The following is a 13,495-nucleotide window of genomic DNA, read 5'->3' as shown; positions in this document are numbered from 1 at the left end:
CTCCTTACGGGCAGGGATCCTGTCAACCATCTCTGTTGTCCTCTCCCAAGTGCTCAATACAGCGTTCTGCAAGCAGTAGACAGGAAGCTCCTTGAGGGCAAGGATGGTGTCTGCTAACTCTGTTGTCCTCTCCCAAGTGCTCACTACAGTGGTCTGCAACTAGTAGGTGGCCAGTATTGGTCATTGATTGATGGGTTGGTCGGTTGAAAGATTCCTTGTCTGTGCTGGTCATCATTGCCTTCCCCTCCTATTGCTGTCAGCGGTCTCCGGCGGCCTGGTGTGTCAGGCTGGACGCTGAGGTCTTGTTAATTATCTCCCTCTCTCTCTTTCCCGCCATCTCTCTTTCTCTCTCCGTCGCTCCCTGCTCCCGGACAGTTCCCCCGTGTGCTGAACATGGAGCCCTACACGGTTTCGGGCATGGCACGCCAGGATTCATCCCTGGAAGGCAGCAGTGGTGGGCGGGCAGCAGACCCCGGGGGTGGGGGATCACCCCGGAAGAAAGGGGGACCCACAGAGAACTATGAACTCGTTGGGGTGGTCGTGCACAGCGGACAGGCCCACGCCGGTCACTACTACTCCTTCATCAAGGACCGGAGGTAAAGAACGGGCCCAGGCCAATCCCCTTCTCCTCTCCCTCCCCGGACCTGCCCCACCACCCCTGTTATCCTTTGCCCCCTTGACCAAGTGACCCTGGGTTGTGGCCAGAGTCACAGCAGAGCCCGATTGGCCCCAGCCTCTGCCGCTTCAGCCCCGTGACCGGACGGGGAGAGGCCCAAGGGAGCTCCATCCCTCGGGACTGACCTCCGGTCTGGGCCTCGCTCCTGGCACCAGGGGCTGCGGAAAGGGCAAGTGGTACAAGTTCAACGACACCGTGGTCGAAGAGTTCGACTTCAGTGACGAGACCCTGGAGTTCGAGTGCTTTGGGGGAGAGTATCGGCCAAAGGTGTTCGATCAGTGTGAGTGCACCCCGTGCCCACCCCCTCTGTGACCCCCTGTGACCCCACCTCCCCCTCTGCCCTCCATACCCTCTCTCTTCCCCCTTATGTCACCGTAGTCCCCAAGTTTTCCTCTGCCCCCCTGCTCTCCATCTCTGTCCCCTTTGTCCCCCTTGCCCATGGCGCGGGCAGCACCTGCCACAGCCCCAGTCCACAGCCGGGATCTTTCCTCGGCAGTCTGAGTTCTGCGGGTCCGTGCGGAGTCCCTTGTTCCGTGCAGGTGGTGGGGAGGAAGAAAAATGGGAATTCAATCCCTCCAGTTCTCCCTCCCCTTTAGTTCAGGGATTCCCTTCAGCCAGCACCACCACTGGCTCCCAGCCAGTGGGAGCAGCTGCTCCCTTCCGCCTCTGTTCAGCTCCAGGCATGCTCTTCCCCACCTCCTTTCCTTCCCTTCCACTTCTTCTTCCCTCTATCAACCGAACCATCCACCACCCCCCTGCCCCCCAGTAAGCCAGGGCTGCTAATGATGATCATAATAGTCATGGGGATGGTATTCCTCAAATGCTTTCTGTGTACTTCCCAAGCGCTTAGTACAGTGCTCTGCACACAGTAAGCGCTCAATAAATACGATTGAATGAATGAATGCTAAGCACTGGAGGAAGGAAATCCAGGATCATCAGATCAGATGCCGTCCCTGTCCCACGCCGGGCTTGCAGGACAAAGGGGAGAGAAAACGGGTATTGAATCCTCTTTTTTCAGATGAGGAAACAGAGGCCCAGAGAAGGTATAAAACTTGCCCACAGTCCCCCAGCGGCCTAGTGGTGGGGTGAGGCCAAGAGTCCGGGGCCAGGGCCAGGAGAAGCAACCTGTCCTAGTGGAGAGAACACAGGCATGGGAGCCTGAAGGACCTGCATTCTAATCCCAGTTCTGCCGATTGTTTGCTGTTGGACCGTGGACAAGCCACTTCACTTCTCTGTGCCTCAGTTTCCTTAACTGTAAAATGGGGATACTTGTTCTCCCTACTATCTAGACTGTACGCCCCAAGTGAGACAGGAATTGTGTCCGACCTAATTAACTTGTACCTACCCGAGTACTTAGAACAGTGTTTGACACTTAGTAAGCGCTTAATGAATACCATTAAAAAAGAAAAAAAGCTGGGACTCCTGGCGGAATCTGGCCCAGGAGTTTGACTTCCGTCAGAATTGGCTGCCCACGTCGATACGAGCCAGTGCCAAGCTAAGGGCCGGCCAGGACCGGACGTCTGGACCGGCCCTCCCGCGGGAGGGCCGCGGGGTTGACCGGGGCCTTGGGCTGCATCTGTGTCCCCCAGCGAACCCGTACCCCGACCTGCGTCGCCGCTACTGGAACGCCTACATGCTGTTCTACCAGAGGGCACCCGACCCTGGCTCCCCAGTCCTGCCCAAGAAGAGCCGCGTCAGCGTCGTGCGGCAGGAGGCCGAGGACCTGACGCTGTGAGTCCCGCCCCCAGCCCTGACTCCACATTGCCGCTGCCCTCCTCGCATCCCCTCCCCTCCTCACCTCCCCTCTGCGGACATGGAGCAGAAAAGGGCTTAGAGGATGGTGAGCTGACCGTACTCTCGGTGTTTCCTCCTGTAGCTCGGCTCCATCTTCGCCCGAAATTTCCCCGCAGTCCTCCCCGCGACCCCACAGGCCCAGCAGCGACCGCTTGTCCATCCTCACCAAGCTGGTCCGGAAGGGAGAGAAGAAGGGGCTGTTTGTGGAGAAGATGCCCGTCCGGATATACCAGGTCAAGGGCGGGCTGCAGCCAAGACCTTCCCCTCCCGCATCCTAGCAGAAGAGTCATGGCCATGGGTGGTGGCAAGGCGGGAGCCGACATTCATTCAGTCGTATTCATTGAGCACTTAATGTGTGCAGAGCACTGTAGTAAGCGCTTACCAAAAAAAAAAATAGAAAGCCGGCAGGTTCGCAGTCGTCGGTCTAGAGCTCTGTGGGCTGATTGGGGAGCCGGCCAGCCTACCTCAGGCCCCGCTCGCTGACCTGGGCTCGCCCCCTCTCCGACCCCATCTCCAGATGGTGAGGGATGAAAACCTCAAGTTCATGAAGAACCGAGGGGTCTATAGCAGCGACTACTTCAGCTTCGTCCTGGCCCTGGCGTCCCTCAACGCCGTAAGTCCGGGGGCAGAGGCGGGCGGTCGGGACCGGTAGTCGAGCCACGGCCCGAAGCCTCGCGAGAAGTTCCCTGCAGATCTGACCACGCTGTGGTGGCGGTAGCCGCGGCCCTCACAGCACTTAGTTAGCTGCTACTCAGGGCAAAGCACTGTGGTCTACCCTGGGAAAGGCAAATCAAGATGAAGGGTAGATATGGCTCACGAGCTAAGCTTGGGGTGGGGCGGGCAATGAACAACACCTGAGGGAAGATGGAATAAATGACTCGGGGTCCATGGAGGCACAGATCCTGAAAGGAGCAGCCCGGTATCAGGCCTCACGTGGCGCAGTCCATCGCCTGCCAAGGTCACCTTCTCTGCTGTCTTCCTCTGTCCATCTATCTCTCTGGCACAGACCAAACTGAAGCACCCTTCCTACCCCTGCATGGCCAAGGCGAGCCTGCAGCTGGCCATCCAGTTCCTCTTCCAGACCTACCTCCGCACCAAGAAGAAACTCAGGTGACGGTGGGCTGTTCTGTTCGAAGGGAGAAGTGGTGGGGAGTGAGAGAGGCACGATCCCTGCCCCCTGTGAGCCTGCCGTCCAACCTGCTACTCCCGGGGGCAGGGCCCTGCGCCGAATACCCGGGGGAGTCCAGTAGAGTTAGTGCCTGACTGCCAGGAACCTACAGCCTACTGGGAACAGAGTGCTGTACTGACCTGCGAGGAGGAAGGTAGAATTAATAGAAAGTAATCCCAGCCCTCGAGAAGCTTTCTGCCTACTGCGGGCAGATCGCTGTGCTGAGCACTGGGGAGAGGACTATAGAGTTAGTAGACACTATTCCTGCCCTCAAGTATCTGACCGTCTATGGTGTGCAGAGTGCTGTGCTGAGTACTGGGGAGAGTCCAGGAGCACAGGGTTGAGGCTGGGCGAGCTGCTTGACTGTCCCTCCCCACCCACTCACCCTCTCCCCAGCTCCCAGGGAGCCAAGCCGGACCGGGTTGGGAGGTCCTGGCCTCCTGAGGAGCAGAGAGAGCCGGGTCACTGATGCGGCCTCCCTCACCCGCCACCCCCCCCCCCCCCGCAAACAGGGTGGACACAGAGGAGTGGATCGCCACCATTGAGGCGCTGCTCTCCAAAAGCCTGGACGCCTGCCAGTGGCTGCTGGACTACCTGATTGGCCCTGAAGGTCGTGAACTGATCAAGTGAGTGCCCGGCCGTCGGACCTGCCCCCCCCCAGTTACCTGATTAGGACGCCCCACTTTCTGCTTCCTTCTGGGCCCACGGCCTCATCTTGGCCACACGGACACACTGTCGCGGCTGACCCTGTGTCATTTAGGCTAGCCTCCAGCTGTGGGAAGGTGCATGTTTAATAAATCGTCCCAGTGGGACCACTGGAGACAGGAGGTACCCCCGGCCTTGTGCTTCCCAGCCCAGCTGTACCCTCACGGCCTGGACGTTCTCCTTCATGACACCCTCAAATCCCTCTTGCTGCTGGGATCAGGACCCATTTCCTCAGGCCCCACCTCAAGCAGCCATCATCCAGAACTGCGGGAAGGAGGGGCTTCCTTCTGGCCCAAGCCATAGGGAGTCGTCCCAGAGAGCCTTCCTTGGTTGGGGCCCAAGCTGGGCCGCCGCCCCTGAGCGAGACCCCTGTTACTGGCAGGCAGGGGCAGGTAGGGGGAGGCGGGGCGGTATAAAAATTAGGAGCTGGCAACCTCTGTAGCCAGAGGCATGAGCGACCCTGAGCCACATTGGCCCAGTCACTAGGGGCATGCGGAGGTGCAGGCTGCCTGGACCAGGTGGACGCTGGGAAGAGCAGGAGTGGTGAGGAGGCCTCTTGGGCCCACTCCGATCTTTGTTGTTGATGGAGGGGCACGGGATGGGCACTGCATTGGTGGTCTGTGAGACACCAAGGGCTCAGTCCTACCGCTCCCCCTGCAGCCAGTCGGGCACAGAATGGAGTCCACCCAGCCTGGGGAGCTGGCTCTGGGTGGGCTGCGGGGCGCCCGTGTCTGACCAGGCTCCAGCAGGTCAGACTTTGGGCCCAGCGGGAAGGGGAATGGGGCAGACTCTTCTGGAGCTGGTCGTTGGCGAGATGGAATTGTGGGGCTCTCGGGCCAATCAGGGAGTGGGCGGCCCCAGTCCTCAGGCTGGCCTGGGGGTCACGGGGTTCTCTGCTGTGGCACAGGGTCTTTTTGCTGGAGTGCAGCGTGCGGGAGGTGCGTGTTGCCGTGGCAACCATCCTGGAGAAAACGCTCGACAGTGCCTTGTACCATCAGGATAAGGTGAGGACCTTCCCCCACCCCAGGGGCACCGGGGCACACCTGCAAGCCGGTGGCAGGGGGGCACGAGCTCCCGGATGACGGCCTGGGGACCGCGCCCTGTCCTGACGCCCCCGGGGATGCCTGTCTGTCTGGGTACAGCTGCGGAGCCTCCCCCAGCTGCTGGACATGCTGTTGGCCCTGCTGGAGAAGGATGTGCCCGAGAACTGCAGGAACTGTGCGCAGTACTTCTGCCTGTTCAACACCTTTGTCCAGAAGGTGAGCCCTCCTCCTCCTCCTGTGCGCTGGGACATTGTGCCACTCACCGGGGGCCACGGACCTGAGGGACAACCTCAGGTTGCTGCAGGCCGTGGGGAAAGCACCTGGGGCCAAGGGTCCGGGGGTGTCCCGACTCGTCCCCCGAGGTCCCTTGAGAGCCCGTGACTGGGTGTCCGGAGGCCTGCGTTGGTGTCACGGTTCCGCCCCTGGCCCGTCGAGTGACCCCGGGCCAGTCCGGTCCCCGCATGGCTACCCCAAACCTCGCCCGTCACACACACTGGGCTCAGCTCCTAGCAAGCAGGACTCAGTGCACATCCTTTTGCAGCAGGGGCCCCGAGCCAGCGACCTTCTCCTGAGGCACTCTGCCGTCCGCCACATGGTCAGCTTCCTCCTGGGGCCCAATCGGCAGAGCAGCCAGGTATTGATGACCAGCACCACCAGGCTCTGGGGGCTTCCCGCGGTATCTCGGACGTCGACCTTGGAGGCCCGGGTCTGGTGGGCGTGTGGGGGTGGCTGCCGGGAACAGATGCCCCCGAACCTAGGCACCTTGTCATTGTTCTCCCCCACCCCGCTCAGATCCGCCGATGGAGCCCCGCCCAGGCGCGCGAGTTCGGCTTTCTGCATAACACCGTGGCCCGGCTGGTCCTACACTCAGACGTCTCCTGCCAGAGGGACGTGGGTAAGAGTCGCCGGCTCTGCTCCCCCGCCTGTGCCGCTTCGGCCCGACGGCTCCAAGGATCCGTTCCCTTGTGGTCCCTGTGAGGGGCTCCTCCCAGGACATGGTGTCCCACGAGATCCTCGTGTTCCCCACCACCATCCGGGTTGACCAGTCCCCAGCCGGGCTGGGGCCCCGGAGAGAAGTCAGCGCGGCCTGTGCTGTCTGTCTCCCAAAGCGCCAGGTACGTTCAGACCGCGGCCACCGGCAGCCTCCATCTCCTCCTCTTCCTCGTCCCTGTCTGGCACCGGCCCTGCCCTACTGGTTCTCCACGAAGAGCTGGAAGCCCTGCTGTTCTTGAATGGGGGGAAACCCTACCTCCTCGAGGTAACTGACCGTCTATCCCTCCAGCGAGTTGGGTCTTCCTCCCGGGGGTTTCCAGGGCCAGCAACACCCCCAGGAGGTACCGACCACCTACATACACAGGGACTCACACAGACGCGCACGCAGACTCACACGTGGCCCGGGCACCGTCGGGGCCGGGAGGGGCGGGAGGATCGGGGCGAGCTGAGATGTGGCCGCTGCCCTCCAGGTGATGTTCGCCCTGCGGGAGCTCCCCGGCTCCCTGGCCGCCCTCATCGACATGGTGGTGTACTGCTGCTTTTGCAACCAGCGCTTCTCCCTCACCGTGCTGCACTGCATCAAGGTAGCCGGCCGAGAGTTGAGGGGCCGGGCGATCGGGATCCTTAAAGAAACCTACGAATGTCCCTGTTCCTTCGCTCCATCCCACTCACTCCTTCCTCCCGCCTTCTGCTCTGCTCCCCCGGCTACCCTCCCCTCAGACCCTCACCCCCTGCCCTGCTCCCCCCTCCCTCCTAAGCCCTCACCCCCTACCCTGGCCCCCCCACTGCCTCTGCAGGCAGCGGGACCACGTTCCCCAGGTTTCCCCATCCTCTCAGACGCCTTTCGGGTGGGCCAAGGCCGGTGACTAATGGTGCCATGGGTCTTTCCGTCCCACTCGGGCCTGGCGCTGACCGCTGCTGCTGCTTCTCTTTGTGTTACTTACCTCAGAACCAGCTGGAAACGGCGCCACCCCATGAGCTGCAGAACACCTTCCAGCTCCTCCACGAAATACTGGTGGGTGCCGCCGGGGGCCGGCCACCGACCACACAGAGGGCCGACTGCCGCAGGGCATCAGGCTGGGTTGTCGAGAGCTGTTTTCCGGACAGGGGGGCTCACCGCACCCTATCCCTGCCCTCCAGGGGCTCACCCCAATCTGACCCGGAGCTGCTGGCGGGTGGGGCTTGTGGCCCTCCCTTGGGCCTGACGGGTGGATGCACAGACATCTGCCAGTTCCATAGCAGTCACTGCCAACTCAAGGTCATAAATTATAGTGGTGATAGCTCTTACTTAGCACCCACAGGGGGGCCAGGCACTTAGGAAACCCAGAATGGTGCCATGACATTATTCCCTGCCCCCAAGTATAAACACAAAAACACTTCATCTTTTTATTATTATTATTAGTAGTAGTAGTAGTAGTAGTAATAATAATAATGGTATTTGTTAAGCGCATACTATATGCCAGGAATTGTTCTAAGCGCTGGGTAGATACAAGCTAATCAGGTTGGACTCAGTCCCTTTCCCATGTGGGTCTCACAGTCTTAATCCCTATTTTCCAGATGAGGTAACTAAGGTACAGAGAAGTTAGTGACTTACCCCAGGTCACACAACAGACAGGTGGCAGGGTGAGGATTAGAACCCAGGTTCTACTGTCTCCCAGGCTCGTGCTCTTTTGCTCAGAGATAGGGTCCCCATGAGGCCGTGAGTGTTGAGGGCAGAGCACACCACCACACAGGCCCAAGCTGCTGGAGGGAGGACATGGCTCAGGGGCCTGGAAAATGAGAGTCCGGGAAGGCTGGCAGGAGGCAGTGGGGCTTCAGGGGGTAGTGGAGGTGAGGAGTGCTAGGGTGGCGGCAGATGGGCTGCGTTGCGTGACCATGAGGGGGGGGACTGCTGCTTCGGGCCCACGGCCATGTGTTGTTTCCATGTCGCCCCCCACCCCATGCAGGTCATCCAAGATCCCATCCAGGTCGAACGGATCAAGTTTGCCTTTGAGACTGAGAACGGATTACTGGGTAAGTCTGCCGTGGCCCTCGCTGGCTCGCGGGAGCTGCTGGCTTCTGTCCCCCGGAAGGCACCGCGGCAGGTATGGCCACCCCAGTAACGGCCCGTTTTCGTTCCACAGCCCTGATGCACCACAGTAACCACGGCGACAGCAGCCGCTGCTACCAGTGTGTCAAGTTCTTGGTCACTCTGGCGCAAAAGTGAGTCACCGCACAGCCCCACCTTCCCGTGCCTGCCGGTCAACGGGCCACCCAAGGCAGAGAGTTGAGATGCCCGCTAAGCACCCTCTTGGGGGGCAGGGCATCGCCCTGAGTACCTGAAATGGTACAACAGATCCACAGAACCCACTTTTTGGCCCCAGGGGCTTCCACTGAGGTAGGGAGGTCCACTGTGTGACAGCACTGAGACCCGGAGGCCCTCGTGGAACCCAGATTGGAGTTCCCCGCATCCGGCCCCAGCAGGATGGTCTCCCAGGAGTTGAGGGGAGGTGGGGGCAGAGACCTCCTGAATGTGGGGATGGGCGGGGCAGGACCGTCTTGGGGGGGATGATGAGGTTGGGCCTCCTGGGACTGGAAGAATGGTGGTGTCGACGCCAGAGGTCTCGGTAGGATGAGGTGGGCGGGGTGGAGGGTTGAGTTAGAGGACTGGCAAGATATCCAAGAGGAGAGTGACCCCTGCCCCTCCAAGGGAAAGCACGCTTGCGGGGGGTCGTCCAGCCGGTGCCCTGGAGCCGTTGGTGCGGGGAAGGTGCCGGCCGGTCCCTCCCACAGGGTCCCTGAGTGACTGGTGTGGGGGATGGAGGCCTGGGAAAGCAGGGATTTCTGGGGGCGCCCGATCCTCTCCACCCCCCGGCCCAACCTGGTGACTGACCCCCCCCGCTGACCTTACTGGGCCTGCAGGTGTCCAGCCGCCAAGGACTACCTGAAGGAGAATTCGCACCACTGGAGCTGGGCAGTCCAGTGGCTCCAGAAGAAGGTGGGTGTGTTTGTGGGGTTCTGCTGGGCCTGGGAAATGCGGGGCACGGGGAGGGCATCAGTAAGCACCAGACCACGGAGGGAGCGCCGAGGAGGAGGAAGAGTTTCCTCTGGAGATTCCATGCCACGTCTCTGTGGGAGTCACGCCGTTCGGGTGGCGACACAGCGGCATCCAGACTCCTGGGATTGCGGGGTCTGGGCCCCGGAGCGTCATTTCCTCCGGGCCCCGGAGGAGGGCGGGTGGATCTCGGCCCTCACCCCACGTTCACTGCAGATGTCAGAGCACTACTGGGCCCCTCAGAGCAATGTGTCCAACGAAACGTCCACTGGGAAAACTTTCCAGCGCACCATCTCTGCCCAGGTGAGGCTGGGGCCCCGGGGCTGGGGATCAGGGGTGGGAGGGGCCGGGGCCGGGCCCCATCCTCCCAACCCTCCCTGCCCCACGACCTCACGTTGCCCCCTGTCCCCGCCCAGGACACGCTGGCGTACGCCACGGCCCTGCTGAATGAGAAGGAGCAATCGGGAAGCAGCAATGGGTCCGAGGGCAGCCCGGCCCACGAGAACGGGGAGCAGCAGCGTCTCCCTCAGGTTTGAGGCACCTCCCTCCCCCCGTCCCCAACCCCCAGTCCCTGCCCTGCCGGCCCATGTCATCACCCCTGCCGTTGCCCCCTCCCCATCCACATTATCAGTAAGGCCGTCACCCCAGGCCCCCTGGACAGATTGCTGCCCCATCTGCTCGGTTGCCCCCAAGTCCATATGCCCTTTTTCTTGAAATTGACTGCCCTGCCAGTCATAGCTCACCCTCTCCACCTTCCCCCCAATCTTTCCTTCCTTCCTCCCTCCCTCCTCTTCCCTCTTCCCTTCCCTGCCTATCCCCCTTCCCTCTCTCCTCCCCACCACCCCTCCTCAGGGCTCAGAGTCTCCCATGATGATCGGTGAGTCCAGGAGCGACCTCGACGACGTTGACCCGTAGCGGGATCTTCTCACGGTCAAGGGTCAGGCGGACCGGCCCCACCCTGGCCCCCAGCAGGGGAAGTGTGGCCTCGGCCTCACCCGGTCAGCACCAGGCAGGGTCTCTGGGCGGGCGGGGCCGCCCCCCAAGGGCCGGGTGGCGGCCGGCGGGGTGGGGCGGGGCAGAACCGAGCGGGCCCTTCCCGCGGACGTGCCCGGCCCGCCCGGTGACGCTCCCGCCCCTGGAGGGGTTTTGGCGGATGGAGCCGCTGCGGAGACTTTTATTATGTGAACATAAAGTGAGTGAATGTAAAACTGTTACTTTTCTGTGATGCTGCAAAGGGCTTTTATACGGCAGAGATGCTGAGGCCGCATTGGGGGTGGGGGCAGGGCGGGGCGGGGCCCTAGAAGGCACTTTAAGGCAGAGTTGGGCTGCAGCCCCGGGCCCGCGGGGTCTCCCGCTGCCCCCCGGAGACCCGGGAGCTAACCGGGTCCCTGGTCCCTGCCCGTCGCCTCCGAGCTGCCCCAGGGCTCTCGTCTGTCGGGGCCCGAGGGACATCCATCACTTGGGGGGGGGGTGTTGGCAGGGGAGGGAGGGCCCTAGGGACTGGGGTGTTGACAAAGTGAGGGAAAAGTGAGCGAGGAGGGGCCGTGGGGAGAGCGGAGGAGCAGGAGGAGAGCATGAGCAGGTAGCCTGCTGCCGTTGCCTCTTCCTGTGCCCCAGGATGGAGGCGGCCATGGGGGGAGTTGGCTCCCGAGGCCCTGGTCCCCTCCCCTGCCCAGTCCCTGGGGGGGTCTCTCCCCAGTGCTGGGCCCCTCTCTGTACGCTCACCCCGACCCCACTGGACTCACTACTCGCATCACTACTCCGTCCCACCCAGACACCCGGGCACCTTGAACAAAACCTGCGGGAGCACGCTCAGGGCTCCCACAGCCAGGGGCACTCCCAGCCTCGGGAAACTCGGGGTGGGTGGACCGGGCCGGCGGGCAGCTTCCGCTGTTTTGCATGAGCAGCGGTAAGTGAATCCGGGCCACTCTCTGTTCCGGCCCACACTCAAGTATCCCCGCTCTGTCCGCCGAGGCGAGCGCAAGCTGAGGTGTCCATGCCTTCCCCCCTGAGGTGGGTGCAGGCCAGGGTGTCCGTGCCCCGTCCGCTGGGGCGAGCGTAGACCAGAGTGTCCGCGCCCTGTCCGCTGGGGCGAGTGCAGGCCGAGCTGTCTCCCTTCCCCTCCGGGGTGAGGGCAGGCCGGGGCCCGGGCCCTTCCTGTCCGGAGAACAGCACCCTCACCCAGCCTGCTGAGCCGCCAGCCTGTTTTCTAAATGTTTCCGATGTTCTTGCAGTTTTTCATGTGATGTTTGCAGATTCATTTTGAATAAAAAAATCATTTGTTTCTTACCGAACTCTCCCCCAGGCCTTTGTGAGGGCTGAGTGTCCATGGTGGGCCCGCGCCCCGACGTCTGTAACAGGGACGTCGGGACTCGGCCTGGGCCCCCTGGGCCAGAGCCTCCCCCACCCCCAGTCCTTGTCCCTTTGGTCTCCGGGGTCTCTGAGTTGCTTCTGGCCGCTGGGCCCATACTGCCACGCCTGACCTCGGGAGGAGGGAGCGTTCGCCCTGCATCTGCAGGAGGAGGTGGAGGATGGTGCCAGTCATCTGTCGTGGGAAGCTTGTCTGTACTGCTGCCAGCGGTCGGGGGGAAGAACGAGGAGATGTTTTTATACCTGGCGCTGCCCGCCAGCTCAGCCCCGGACCTGGCTTCCCAGCTCTGAGAGGCACGGGGGCTCCCCGTGGCTCATTCTGCCTCAGCGGGCCTCAGTGGGCCCTGATGTCCAGCCCACCCACCCACCCTTCCGGCCGCTTGGTGTGCAAGACATTATGGGGAGAAGGGAGGGGCTTCTGTCTTGCCGTTTGGGTCCCCGGGGGATAGGCTGAAAGAACGGTGGGAACGACAGAGAAGCCGGATGCTCCCGGCTTCTCTCCATTCCTCCTTGGGTCGAGCTGGGGTCAAGGGCATTGGATATGAGGCATCGGGATTCCCAGCAGCAGCAGGGAGGGGGCCCCAGAGGCTCTGGTGGGATCATCATCATCAATTGTATTTATTGAGTGCTTACTATGTGCAGAGCACTGTACTAAGCGCTTGGCACTGTACTAAGCGCTTGTGGGCGCCCGGGGAGGCTGGTAGGCCGTGGCTTCACCACTGGTCTTCCTCAACCCTGCTCAGCCAATCGCTCCATCAGTAGCATTCAAACTACTATCCAAGCACTTCTGTCTCAACCTTGATTACTTCGTCATTGCCCACCCTGCCTCCTGTCTCTCCCCACTCCAGTTCTTAATTCACTATGCTACCTGAGTTGTTTTTCCAAAAAAATGTTCAGTTCGCATCTCCCCCACTCCTCAAGAACCTCCAGTGGTTGCCCATCCACTTCCCCATCAAACAGAAACTCCTTATTCTTGGGTTTAAAGCACTCGGATCACCACTTCTTACCTTACCTCACTGTTCTGCTACAGCCCAACCCACCCTATGTCACCTCACTCCTCCAACGCCAACCTACTCCCTCTAACTTCCATCTCGTCTATCTCGCCACCAACGCCTTGCCCAGGTCCTGTTTCTGGCCCAGAACTCTCCACCCCTTCTCATCCAACAGACCATGATTCTCCCCACTGCCAAAACCTTATTCATTCATTCATTCAATCATATTTATTGAGCACTTCCTCTGTGCAAAGCACTGGAACTAAGTGCTTGGGAGAGTATAACCATAGACACATTCCCTGCCCATAACGAGCCCCGTTTCCTCCCAGAGTCCTTCCCCAATTAAGCCCTCATTTTCCTGCACTTCCTCCCTCTTCGGCATTACCTGTGCACTATTCTATGCCTTTTAAGCACTTGATACTCACCCCAACCTCAGCCAGTAGCACTTAAAATATATATCTATAACTTGTATTGTCTGTCTCCTCTAGACTGTAAGTGCCTCATGGATAGGGAATGTCAACGGTGGTGGTGTACTTTCCTAAGCGTTTAATACAGAGCTCTGTACACAGTAAGTGCTCAATCAATCGGTTCCATTGATGGATTGATTGGGCTGCGCCAAAGCCAGAGAGAGGATGCTGATTTTGGCCACATGGAGTAAGACTGACAGCGGGGCGGGCGGAGTGTCCGGTGTGGTCGTCGGGCAAGACTCAAGCACAGGCG

At 61.1% G+C, this 13,495-nt stretch overlaps 1 protein-coding gene across 1 annotated transcript in view; it reads left to right on the top strand.

Annotated features, from left to right (window-relative positions):
* Positions 1–10,704, top strand: part of USP24 (ubiquitin specific peptidase 24) — a 52,881-nt gene extending 42,177 nt beyond the window's left edge. Inside the window, exons 49-68 of the mRNA XM_038752085.1 lie at positions 376–596; positions 832–956; positions 2,266–2,407; positions 2,553–2,703; positions 2,988–3,083; positions 3,477–3,580; positions 4,151–4,264; positions 5,251–5,347; positions 5,486–5,602; positions 5,928–6,020; positions 6,179–6,281; positions 6,496–6,644; positions 6,850–6,963; positions 7,329–7,394; positions 8,326–8,392; positions 8,503–8,581; positions 9,281–9,356; positions 9,630–9,716; positions 9,830–9,943; positions 10,266–10,704. Of these exons, the coding sequence (XP_038608013.1) occupies positions 376–596; positions 832–956; positions 2,266–2,407; positions 2,553–2,703; positions 2,988–3,083; positions 3,477–3,580; positions 4,151–4,264; positions 5,251–5,347; positions 5,486–5,602; positions 5,928–6,020; positions 6,179–6,281; positions 6,496–6,644; positions 6,850–6,963; positions 7,329–7,394; positions 8,326–8,392; positions 8,503–8,581; positions 9,281–9,356; positions 9,630–9,716; positions 9,830–9,943; positions 10,266–10,328 (2,178 nt within the window). The 3' untranslated portion in view covers positions 10,329–10,704. The remainder of the gene's footprint in view (positions 1–375; positions 597–831; positions 957–2,265; positions 2,408–2,552; positions 2,704–2,987; positions 3,084–3,476; positions 3,581–4,150; positions 4,265–5,250; positions 5,348–5,485; positions 5,603–5,927; positions 6,021–6,178; positions 6,282–6,495; positions 6,645–6,849; positions 6,964–7,328; positions 7,395–8,325; positions 8,393–8,502; positions 8,582–9,280; positions 9,357–9,629; positions 9,717–9,829; positions 9,944–10,265) is intronic.
* The last annotated feature ends 2,791 nt before the right edge of the window (positions 10,705–13,495 follow it).

This window comes from Tachyglossus aculeatus, chromosome 10, assembly GCF_015852505.1.
Source record: "Tachyglossus aculeatus isolate mTacAcu1 chromosome 10, mTacAcu1.pri, whole genome shotgun sequence".
NCBI lineage: Eukaryota > Metazoa > Chordata > Mammalia > Monotremata > Tachyglossidae > Tachyglossus > Tachyglossus aculeatus.
This window is presented reverse-complemented; position numbering and strand designations above follow the sequence as displayed.